This window comes from Strix uralensis, chromosome 4 (genome assembly GCF_047716275.1).
Source record: "Strix uralensis isolate ZFMK-TIS-50842 chromosome 4, bStrUra1, whole genome shotgun sequence".
NCBI classification, from domain to species: Eukaryota; Metazoa; Chordata; class Aves; order Strigiformes; family Strigidae; genus Strix; species Strix uralensis.
The window spans coordinates 79103813-79116046 of NC_133975.1; the positions used below are offsets into that span (position 1 = coordinate 79103813).

The following is a 12234-nucleotide window of genomic DNA, read 5'->3' on the forward strand; positions in this document are numbered from 1 at the left end:
CTTATCTAAATTTTAGACTTGGCAGTGTTGCTTTTCCTGAGAGATTTAGCTATACATGCTCAAAGCCATGGTAATTCAGCTGCGGCACATGGAGTTTTAACAGATAATAAATACGCATACAGGACTTTTCCCACACGCTCTCCCAGAAAATCTTAATAGAAGTCAAATATAACAGGAAGAAACCTAGTATTAGTCAGTCTAGTGAGTATAACACATCTACTTTCTGATTTCAGGTAAGACCTCGTCTTTCATGGAAGTTATGAATAAGCAATAGCATAAGGACTAAAGCACCAAATGAATGAGGCAATTAATGAAGTCTTCCATGGACGAGTAGAAGAATAAAACAATATTTTCAGATAATTTGATTGCTTGCATGCTAGATTTGCCTAACCATGGCAGGTGAAGTCCAGGAAAACTATGGTCCTGTAACCTATGTATGACAAAAGTGACTGAAACACTTTACATTAGAAGAACTTTTTTGGGGAGTGCAAATAGTGTAAGAAGTTTCATTTTCCTTTTTTAATTAATCAAGATGCAGTGTTTAAATTCACTGGTGCACTACTAAGGATCCAAACACAGACTGTGTGGGAAAGCAAATTTATTGGACAAGGTTTTTCCGTTTGGCTGATTTTGAAAACTAAGTGATCATAGTGTGTACCTGGTAAGTAATTACACACCTTTCTCACTGTCTATACTGAATAATTAAAACATTCACTGAGAGGGAGGCAATAGCTCAATTCCCTATATTTTCATTTGGGTCAAGATACGGCGAATACTATTATGGGCTAGTTAACAGATTATTTACTGTGTTGATATCTCAGTGAGAAATAAAAAGTACAAATCAGAGCAGAAAAACTAAGAGTAGGGCGAGTTATTGATCCAAATTCCATTAAATCTGGTTCTCCTTTGGGGAACCATGTCATATATATCCTTAAGTCAAAGGGCAAGGACTCCCTTCAGCAAAAAGAACAGGGAATCAAGGCTTCTTTCTTGTTGCCATAAAGCTAAAACCCAAACGTGGTCAAACATTTTCTTTTTCAATGGTAAAGGAACTTTTTTTTTTTTTTTTTTTTTTTTTTCTGTAATGCACTGCAATTGATGTATTAGTATATTTTAGTACTTGGTAGTCAAAATTTCCTGTCAGGTTCTGAGTCCTCTTGAAGTACCCACCTTTCCTACATAATCAATGAAGGAGAATCAGGTGCATTTCAAGGACTCACCCACATAACGCTGGTGTCAAAATTTAGAGACAATACAGATTGCTTATGGTACTACCTTCACCTCATGGACTGACAGGAAAACTAAGCATTTACTTCAGAAATTCTGGTTTGCTGCCTGCTGAAAAGCTAAGTGTTTCAGTGATGTAGCCTGGGTCACATCTCCAAATACTCCTTGCAGAGAGTGGCAAAGGTTTTTACTGTTTTCTCTTGAACACTCCCTTCCTCCCCAGTGATTAGTTCAAGAATATTATTATGGGTACCAGGAGAAGGGCAACTATAATTAAGGTTACACAATGCTTCCCATTAAGATTCTACTTTCAATTGTTAGTTCATTCTGAATGGATAAAATTCAAACTTACAATGTCATTTAAAGAAGAAAAAATATACAGGGTTTGGTTGTTTTTTTTTTTTTTTGGGTTTTTTTTTTTTTTTTTGAGATGATTACTAGTACCTCCATGCTGAAGAGCAGGATTTGATATTCTGCATCAAGGTAATAAAGGTATGAGAGATGTAACTATTGTAAGAGCCTGCTCCTGCAAGAATCTCAAATCACCTCTTCCTAACAAAGACTTGTTAAAATTCAGCAGGTAGATGCTTTGAGAATTCAATCTATGCTGAACGCCTGCCAGGTCAAGGTGTTAGACTAGACTTTTCCATGCTGTTGTTCTCCCTGGCAAATGCTGACCGGTGCAGTACGAAGCAAAAGCAATGATGCAGGGGGACTGTCTCTGCTGTTCCCTCCACATTGTTACCAGTGCCTGAGCTCTGAAGAAGATGAAGACAAATGCACCCACACATGCACTGCAGAGGAGGAAGGACCAACCAGAGGGAAATATTCGAGCAATAGTCTGGTGAAAAAGAGGAAGATGAGAAAGTTCCCATGAGAGAGTTCTTGGACTCTGACTGGGCTGTTGATCAGAAAGAAGTCTAAAACCAGTATTTGTGAAGAAGTTGGAGAAATGAGGTACAGGAGAAATGAAACTATTGTAGTCAGCTAGAGAACGTTCCTTTGCAAAACATGGACTTGAACATCCGACTCCAGTGAAACAGACAAAATGCGTGAGACTATCTTACAAAACAATTGCCAATTTTACTTACCTAATTTCCCCATGTAGAAGCCTGAACCTCACCGACAACTATCCTGAGCCTGATATGGTGCAAATAAAGTGTGTTTGGTTTTCCTTTTTCCTTTTTTTTTTTTTCTTTTTTTAAGTCTTAAAAACCAGAGAATTGCTTTAAAGACACATTATAAGGATCAATTCTGTGAAACTGAGTGCTTATATTAGAAAACCTTAGATTTAACACAGCTTTTTCAAGCTACTGTTTGATATTTTGTCTGCAATGGTTGCAATTCTCTTCCTCCTTCCAGAAAGATGCTCAGAAATAGACCTTTATTCTAAAAGACTCCAAACAAGGTGCCAATTGCATTAATTCTTATTATATTTTGTGACAATCTCTCTTTGTTTTCTTATCCTCTGCACACTGTTGCTATTTAAAAAAGTAGTAATTTAGTTTTAGAAAACAAAACTGATGGTGGTTCAATGCACCAAAATCAGACCTTGCTGTTACTTAGTGCCAGGTCTCTTTCAATACATTAGGTAATGTAAATCTTTCCATCTAAAGTTTGTACCTCAAAATATAAATGTTAAGTTTCTACAGATCCATAGAATGATGGAAAAATCTATCTTGGAAGCCAGCCTCTCCCTTTTAAGCTTTGTTCACACTGTGATAATACTCTCAGAAAAAAAAAGATGAAGATCAGATGGTCTGGAAAAAGAAAAGGTTAGAGAAGAACACATGCTTCCTCTTCTGTGTGACCCCTCATGTGCTGCATCTATTGCCACAAGCTCGCAGGGGCAGGGTGAAAGCTGGGAGGTGTGAGAAAGGCAGAGGAAGATCTGCACATGGATGCCAGTGCCTCATACTGTCCCTTTGCTCCTGTTTCCTAGTCCACGTAGCAACCAACACTGCACAGGCTTTTCCATGGCCAAGGTCCATCTCAGCCTGGACCCATGGATTCCACCCAGAACATTGGAAAGTCCCTGATTAAAGAGCTATTACAGCTGTCCCTCCTTCTCAACTCACACATCTTTAAGATGATCTTTAAGAAAAGGTGCTGTCAAGCAGCTCTTTAAAAAAGAGCTATTTGCTTCATAACTGGGACATCAAAAGGCCATACCTTGATGCCCAGACCATTCATTCTTTGTATTTGGGCTTCAATCAGATTTTTGATAAACAATTTATTCAGAATGATCTGAAATATCCTTGACTACTGTTTCAGGTGAAAACAGTGTGTCCTACATTGAGTCAAATTTTGTATTCAATGTGAAATATCTGACAGGTTTTGTGCCCTGCTAAGAATTATGATAAGGCTGAAAGCCTGGAGGCTTCAACCATAGACAGTGGATTTGTCATCTCATTTGCTTGGTTTTACTTTTGAGGTTTTATTGGAAACATGGTGAAAAGCTAGGAGATTATGAGGTTACTCACTACCCAAGGCCTGCAAAAGGGGTCCTGTCACTGAAACATTGAAATTAAACAGGTTCAGAAAAGAAAGAAGGAAAAAAAAATTTAAAAATCAAACTACTTTTACAGAACGGCTTCACAGTGTGCTGCCTACCAGGCTCCAACCTCCCTTAAGCAGTGGCCAGCTCTAAAGATGAAAAGTAGAATTGTGTGACAGATACTGCAATGAACTTGGGTAAATCAGTTTTGTCTCTCTACTGGAATATAGTTAACATTGAATGATAGGAAATAGTCACATACTGGTGAAGGGAAAAATAGAAAAAGAATATTGATGATTGCAAAAAATGATGATTTGAAAGTGGCAGCATTATAAATATGATTTTAATATGATGTGAATTGCAAGCGAGGGAATAATATATTGATTTTCCTCATCCTGCACTGTGCATGTCACTAAGATCAATGGAAGTCACATACATATACCAAGGAAACTATAATATGTAGAATTATTTATGGAATAGTCGCTTCACATACACATCAATTTCAGCATCATAATGGCTAGAGTTACACCCAGAAGACAAAACCATCTATTACATATTGTAAGTGATAAAGCTTGAATTCCTATCATCTTTTTACCACATTTTGGATAAGCTAAAGGGACAACAAATGGAAGGATTTTTGTACAACTTTTTTTTTTTTTTTTTTAAAGAAGTGATAGACATCATATAGCTTATCACTACAAGACACTGATTCTCCACTTACAAACTAAGTCACTAAATAACAGCTACTGGCAGTATTTTCCAAACAGCATTGTGCAACGTACATCAAAGCAAACACACCGAAACATCTGACATGGCCTCTGGTTTGCTCAAAATTCTGGGGATGTCAGAGAAGCTGAAAAGCAGTAGCACACAGACCACCAGCATCTCCAAACTTCTGGAGGCAAGAAAGCACAAACCCATAAGCACATGCTTCCTTTTACAACAGCCAGCAAAGCTGTGTCAGCACTGGCAGGAAAAGAAAAAGCTTTACAGCTACACAGACACCTTTATAATTTTCATATCTCAAAATTATGGTATTTCCAATAAAGGCTGCTTTTGAATCGCCATTTACTTTTACAACTCACTTTGTTTCACAGTACTCTCTATCTCCTACTGTTAACTCTTGAAAAAAGCCTTTTAAAGATCAATCCAGTCTGTTAGGATTCTGGATGTTAAAACGGAATTTTTTTCTTGTCTACTTGTTCTTTTGAAAGGCTTAAAAGTGATTTGTGGCAATCAGCATAAAGGGATTTGATTGACAGAGTTTAACTAAGTGATCTAGAGAAGATTCATCAGGGGAAAATTGCTAAAATTATAAATTAAATGGCAAACAGAGCTTTTCTCTGATCTTAAAATAAATTAGGTTCTTTTAGATGTGAAAATCATTCTAAAAGTTTCTACAAGTAGTCAATGAAAAGCTTAGAAATGCACAGCATAATCTTTCATATAACACGCTGCAACAGTAATCAAATAAAAAGAAAGAATAAAAGGGCAAGTATCACGACGACTACCAAACAAGTCTGTTGACCTCATTCACACAAACCTCAAAAAAGTAGCTGCCAAACTTCCCTCAAGTAAAATACAGGAGATTTAGTTGAAATGCCATTATATCTCTTCTTGTGGAAATTAGGGCCTTTTTTCCCGTCTCTCTTTTGCCTGGCTGTTCTTTCCTTCCCAGTTTGCTGTCTCAAATTGCCTTTCTCTGCAATTCACCTTTCTCCATCTGCCTACAAGAAGAGAGCCCAGCTGGAGGGTCCTGGCCACACTCCCTAGTCAGAGGTGGCGAGGGAGGGAAGCCTGCAGCTCTTCCAGCACTGCTCAACAAGCACCTCTAGCAACAGATGGGCAGTGGGGAGGGAGAAACAGTCCCTGCTGAATGTCTGTAGCACCAAAGATACCAAAAAAAGCACCCAAAGATAGCTCTTAAAACCGTCTGACCAACTCGCAACGAGAGTACCATAGAGTTGAGGACTGTGTGTCCCCATTTGACTTTTTTATTCTTCTGTTCTGAATTTTTTGGGCTTTCATCCACCAGCTTATGAGAAAAAAAATGTAAAGTTGGCCACTCTTTTTTTTTTTTTTTTTTAACCTCCAGTTGTGTGAACAGTATCATACAGATAGAAACTAGTACAGGTAAAAGATCCATTTATTTATTATCCCGATGGTGCAGGTTATTTTGTACGCTAGTGCCACTATTTGCAAGGCTCTTGCTTTAAGTCCCAAACAATCCTACCACCCAAATCAAAATTATTACCCTCTATCCAACAGTTCAAGGTTGTTTTAAACCCATTTACAGGATATTAGCAGGATAAAGCTTTTTTTCTGTTTAAAACTACAGCAAAAAGATAGGATTAACATATTTGTGATGGTGCTTCGACCTCATATACCCATCTGCTCATTTATTTTAAAAAGTTTTTCCAGATTTTTTTGGCTTTTCACCATTCTTTTGTGACTCCAATTTATTGTTATCTGCAAATATAACTAATGTGTTAATCTAAACTTTCAGATCAGTTATGTGATACAAAAGCACTCGAAGTTGCTTACATTTTAGTCTACAAAAACCTACTACATTTTTGTACTAACAAGTTAGTTTGTATAAATATCAGGACACTTTTTCTTAAAAATCAGGCCTATATCAGTTAAACTTTTTCAATCTTTTACTCAATGCTATTCTAACATAATAATGACTTTATATAATTAGTTTGCACGTATCTGGTAATTTACTTAGCTCACACACTTCTGTATTTATTGGAGACAAAAGAAAAAAAGTATTTGAAATGCCAACACAAATGAAATTTAACACAGAAAACTCAAATTTTTCATTAATGATAAAACATGTAGTTATGAAAGACTGCACACGAGTCATTCACTCACTGAAATACTCCAGAGATGAAGGGATTTATGCAAGCCAATGATACTTACAAAATGATACACTTCAGTTTAATACACCACACTACACTAGAACCTTGCAAACCAACTCTACATGTAAGCCATCTCAGTCCTCTGCTCAATTACTCCTTGTAAACATTTCCTTTTTTCTTTAGAATATCTATCTTTGTCAAAAGACAAAAGGACCTACAGTATTAATCTAGACATCAAACACCTATATTAAGGTCAAGAATTTTTCATTATAGGCTTTAAACATGATTATTTGCTTTGTATGATCTTTGCAAATCCAACATACAAACAATTTGTGTTTCACGTAAGTGCAAGATATGATCCAGTGACTTCTTTGCAGGTTGGCCAGAATATTTTGTATTAGTTTTGCAGTGACCTTTGTTATAAATTATCGAAATGTTGTACATACATTTTTTTAAACTCTTATAGAAAATACAATGCAGTACTCATTAAAGCCAATGAGGAAAGTTTCTTTAGAGGATATAGCATCTGGATTCATTTTATGATCAAAACTTGTTTGCTCAATGTTTTTTTAATTCATCAAAGAGTCAGATAATCAGAAATCTTTACATCTTTTAATTACACATTCCTGATAGCATCAGCCTCAATATCTGCATAGTTGAAATTTAGAATAAAACATTATTTTAATTTTTTTTTTAAGCACAGTAAAGACTATCAGATATTAGTGGCAACCACCATCAGTCCAAACCTACTTGGGTGTTCTTTTTAATAACATGAGCTAAGAAGAATTGCCATCTGTAACAAATGCGTATTTTGCTTTCACAATATTTGACTAAATTTTATACAAATGATTTAATGAGTGTGTAAACATTTAAAAAATATTCTTAAAACAGAAAATAACTTTTTTAATCCAGTCATAGAATGTTGTTAAAATGTTAAACTTTATGAAAGCCTAAAAAATTGTTAAAATAACTGCTATTTACCTTGGTCAAATTCTACAGTCAGTGAAGTGACACAAGGTTTCACGTCTCTATCTCAGAAATTGTTAATTAGTGATAAAACACGCAGTTGCAAAGACCTTGCATGCAAAAGTGACTTACCAGCTAGCATGCTGCTGGGCAGTTCCCTGCCAAATCAGGACTTGGGCCTATCATGCATTTGCAAAAAGGCTTTAGACTGTTCTGTACCTGGCTTAGCTCAAAATGCAAGGGACATGCAAAAATCTCCACGTACCTTCTCATACAATCCAGCGCCCGAATAAAGAAGTCTTTGTGAAGCTGATGCTCGTCCCTCAAGATGGAGCACTGCTCCAGTGTCACTGACATGGATGTCCGGTCTTTGGCACTTTTGCAACAGGTGAAACGGACTCCATTCAGCTTACGGCAAATCTGAAACAGAGGCAGATGTCAAAGGATTGCCCTTTTCACACCTTGTGTTCTCTACACACTAGGCAGCCTGAGGAACTCCCACAATTTGGCCATCACGGACAATGAATACAGAGAACTACAGTAGTTCTCAAGAAGAAAATAGCTATTAAAAGGTAGTAACTCCAACCTGAATCATATGGCTGCTGACATGTGTCTTTGCGGTTAAATCAGTTATTAGCACTGCCCTGGGGATTTTCGTATTCTAACGGTTATGCCCATGCTGGCCTGACACGGTGCCACAAAAGCTGAAAATATTGTGCTGAAAAGAACCATAAGTTTATCTTTTGTTTATAAATTTGCAGCATTAATACTCTACAAAAATAGCACCAAAACATTATAGCTACTGATCTATAGCCCATTTCTACTTTGTCCAAATGACGCATTTTAAAAGCAGATCTTCAGGGCTTTCATTAGCAGGACAAAGCTACAAATAACCTGCCCACTGAGGAAAAAGAAGCCCTTACTGATTTTAAGAGAGCTGCACACAATCTTGTACTGCAGTTGCAATCAAGTCTCTCTCCTGCCCACCCCAACATCCCCCCCTCACTCCTCCACCCTGCTCCAAGTGAAGCAAGAAACTGATGGTGGACCCAATCAGAAAAAAAATTCTACTGTTCTTAGTCCTAAGCATTTTAAGCAAGTCACAAATGTCTACACATACTACAGCTTACCAAACCACTGATTCCAATTTCCTGAACTTTAAATAAAAAGTATTTGTGTTAGCCTAGACTATAAAAGGAAAGGTTGTTTCATTTTTTCTTCACTTCCTGTGACAACCACCCTATTCAATTAAAGCTTAATTGTCTGAACATGTAAGGAACATGGAAAAAATGAAGAAAAACTTTGACAAGTCTTAACTGAGATTCATGAATGTAGAGGACTAACTTCTCATGAGGTTATAGATTCAGACACATCTGAATTTAAATATAGTCCTTATTTTCAACAGGTAAACTGTTCAGTGTGTGACCCAGAACAATTAAAGCTTAACACAAATGATTGCCATGGATTGTCTACTTTCACTGTACATTTTGACAAAATTATAAGGGATAAGGGAAACATGACATATTTTTAAGGCTAATTTCTCATGTTAAGAATCAATCTGTGGTTGTACCAGGCCATTAGTTTATACTTTAGGTTCAAACGTTGTTTTATTAGAAAAAGAAAAAACTAAACTTATTGGATGCTTATTGGATGAGGGAAAGGCTGTGGATGTTGTTTACCTTGACTTCAGTAAGGCCTTTGACACCATTTCCCACAGCATTCTCCTGGCAAAACTGGCTGCTCGTGGCTTGGATGGGCATACGCTTTGCTGGGTAAAAAACTGGCTGGATGGCTGGGCCCAAAGAGTGGTGGTGAACGGAGTTAAATCCAGTTGGCAGCCAGTCACGAGTGGTGTCCCCCAGGGCTCGGTTGTGGGGCCACTCCTGTTTAACATCTTTATTGGTGATCTAGACGAGGGGATCAAGTGCACCCTCAGTAAGTTTGCAGATGACACCAAGTTGGGTGGGAGTGTTGATCTGCTCGAGGGTAGGGAGGCTCTGCAGAGAGACCTGGACAGGCTGGAGCGATGGGCTGAGGCCAACTGTATGAGCTTCAATAAGGCCAAATGCCGGGTGCTGCACTTGGGCCACAACAACCCCCAGCATCGCTACAGGCTTGGGGAGGAGTGGCTGGAGAGCTGCCAGTCAGAGAGGGACCTGGGGTGTGGATTGACAGCCGGCTGAACATGAGCCAACAGTGTGCCCTGGTGGCCAAGAAGGCCAATGGTATCCTGGCTTGTATCAGCAATAGCATGGCCAGCAGGGACAGGGAAGGGATCTTACCCCTGGACTCGGCACTGGTGAGGACGCACCTCGATTACTGTGTTCAGTTTTGGGCCCCTCACTACAAAAAGGCCATTGAATTACTCGAGCGTGTCCAGAGAAGGGCAATGAAGCTGGTGAAGGGTCTGGAGCACAGGTCTTATGAGGAACGGCTGAGGGAACTGGGGGAGTTTAGTCTGGAGAAGAGGAGGCTGAGGGGAGACATCATCGCCCTCTACAACTACCTGAAAGGAGGGTGCAGAGAGCTGGGGATGAGTCTCTTTAACGAAGTAACAAGCAATAGGACAAGAGGGAATGGCCTCAAGTTGCATGAGGGAAGGTTTAGACTAGATATTAGGAAGCATTTCTTTACAAAAGGGGTTGTTAGGTGTTGGAATGGGCTGCCCAGGGAGGTGGTGGAGTCCCCATCCCTGGAGGGGTTAAGAGTGGAGTCGACACAGCGCTGAGGGATCTGGTGTGGTTGAGAACTGTCAGTGTTAGGTTAATGGTTGGACTGGATGATCTTCAAGGTCTTTTCCAACCTAGACAATTCTGTGATTCTGTGAAGGAGAGCTGATGTATCCAAGTGCGGGTCTACCTTTCCCCTGACATAATTTGTCCTAAGAAAAAGGTAATACTTTGCTTTGCTTGCTCCTATCCCTGGACAATCATAGCTGTAACAGTATAAAAAAACCCCAAATAGTTATGAGAATAAGGCAAGGCAATAAATTACAGAAGTTAGGCTTCATCCTAAGGAACTTCCCAGTGTGGCTATCAAGTGTTTACTTGGGATCTTGCAGGATGAAACTGGAACATGATCTTCATAATCTCACTTCAGCAAATAAGCACTTTATCTGTTAATTGCATTCTCAGAAATTCTTATAAAATCAATGACCCAGAAAATACAGTCTTTAAGGTCTTTGCAATATCGTGGTAAAGGGTGATCTCAAAAGTTTAATCCAGGGAATTAATGAATTGAATCTAACTTTGAACCTAAAGAAGTACTGGCTAGTAAAGGAGAACATGTGAGTGTTTCTTCCCTCCTATAATTCAAAATTATAAAACTTAAATCTCTTTAAAAATTTGGAAGGTTTTACTGTGATTTAAATAAAGTATTATAAGACAATTTTTTAAAATAATGCTGTGAAAGAAGTTAACCGCTTAATTGAAGAGAATAATTCTCTTTACACTAGTCTCTTTTGAAGTCCATGAGTCATTGTGACTATTCGAAGTGAATGAGACATAAGAAAAAAACAGGTAATTTTTCTGGATGAGTGATGGCCTCTGCTGCAGGGAAGGGAGACTAAATGCCAAATCTGGGCTGACAGCACACATATAAAGTGTTGGCTAGTGAGAGTCAGTTTTGAACTGAGAAGCATTCTAGGCACAACAAGCAAATGACCATAACCACAAGCCTTTGCACTGAAGTTCAGTACAAATGTCTCAATCGCTTTAAAGTGGATTAAATAGAAAACAATCTGTTAACTTAAATAAACAAATTAAAAAATCCTTAGACTCTGATTTAAGGAGAAATGTAGGTTAACCTGATAGGCTGGCCCAGATAAATCCTTAGAATGATTCAGTTCACTAAGCAGCAGCAGTTAAACAAAGTAAATAATTAAAATGGGCAAACACAATGATCTGATGCTCTAGAAATCTAATAAGGGACAGTACCAAATATATAGTAATATCATCAAATTAGAACACACATCTTATGATTAGTGTCCAGCTTGAATTTTATCCTCAATTTTGCTCACTTCTCCAAATACACTGAAGATATAGGAGGAAGAGAAATAGACTTAACATTTATTAGAGATTTAGAAAGTCTCCCTTACGAACATATATTTAAATGATTAAGATTGCGATTTAAGTTTAAAGAAGGGATGATAAAAGCATATAAAACCATGAAGACTAAAACAAGGATAAATCAATACTCTGATTATTTCTCCTGATATAAGCCAGAAGGTGAAGGGTGGAGCTTAGGAAATAAAAGTATTTAACATTTAAATCTCTGTCCCATTATATTTAAAGTAACAAATGTTTGTAATGCCAATTTGCAAAAGTTGACTTTTAAAATGCAGATGTATTCTCAGTCCTATTACAACATGGATTACATGCAGGTGCAGATACATATGCATGTCCATACAGAATCTCATACATATACTGCAGTAACAAAGTGATACCATACATCTACTGCAGTAAGTAAGTATCCTTACATCCTTTCCAATACATAAATGTAACATATAACAATGTTTTTAGATCAATGGGTCCAGAACTACTCATTTAAGAAGGTTAGAGGAAGGTAAAGAGCAATATAAAACAGTGAAGGAAAAATCTGAAACACTTTGTATGTCCAAAGAACGCTTTTTACCCATGTAATATGGCAAAAGACAACCTGCTATATCCAAATATAAAGTCAATT

The 12234-nt window shown here is 37.8% G+C and overlaps 1 protein-coding gene across 8 annotated transcripts in view; it reads right to left on the reverse strand.

The window, feature by feature from the left end:
* INPP4B (inositol polyphosphate-4-phosphatase type II B) overlaps positions 1–12234 on the reverse strand; it is a 333478-nt gene that overhangs the window by 26678 nt on the left and 294566 nt on the right. For all 8 annotated transcript variants that reach the window (XM_074867373.1, XM_074867378.1, XM_074867376.1 and 5 more), the window contains one exon: positions 7817–7971. In XM_074867373.1, coding sequence (XP_074723474.1) covers positions 7817–7971 — 155 coding nt within the window. The remainder of the gene's footprint in view (positions 1–7816; positions 7972–12234) is intronic.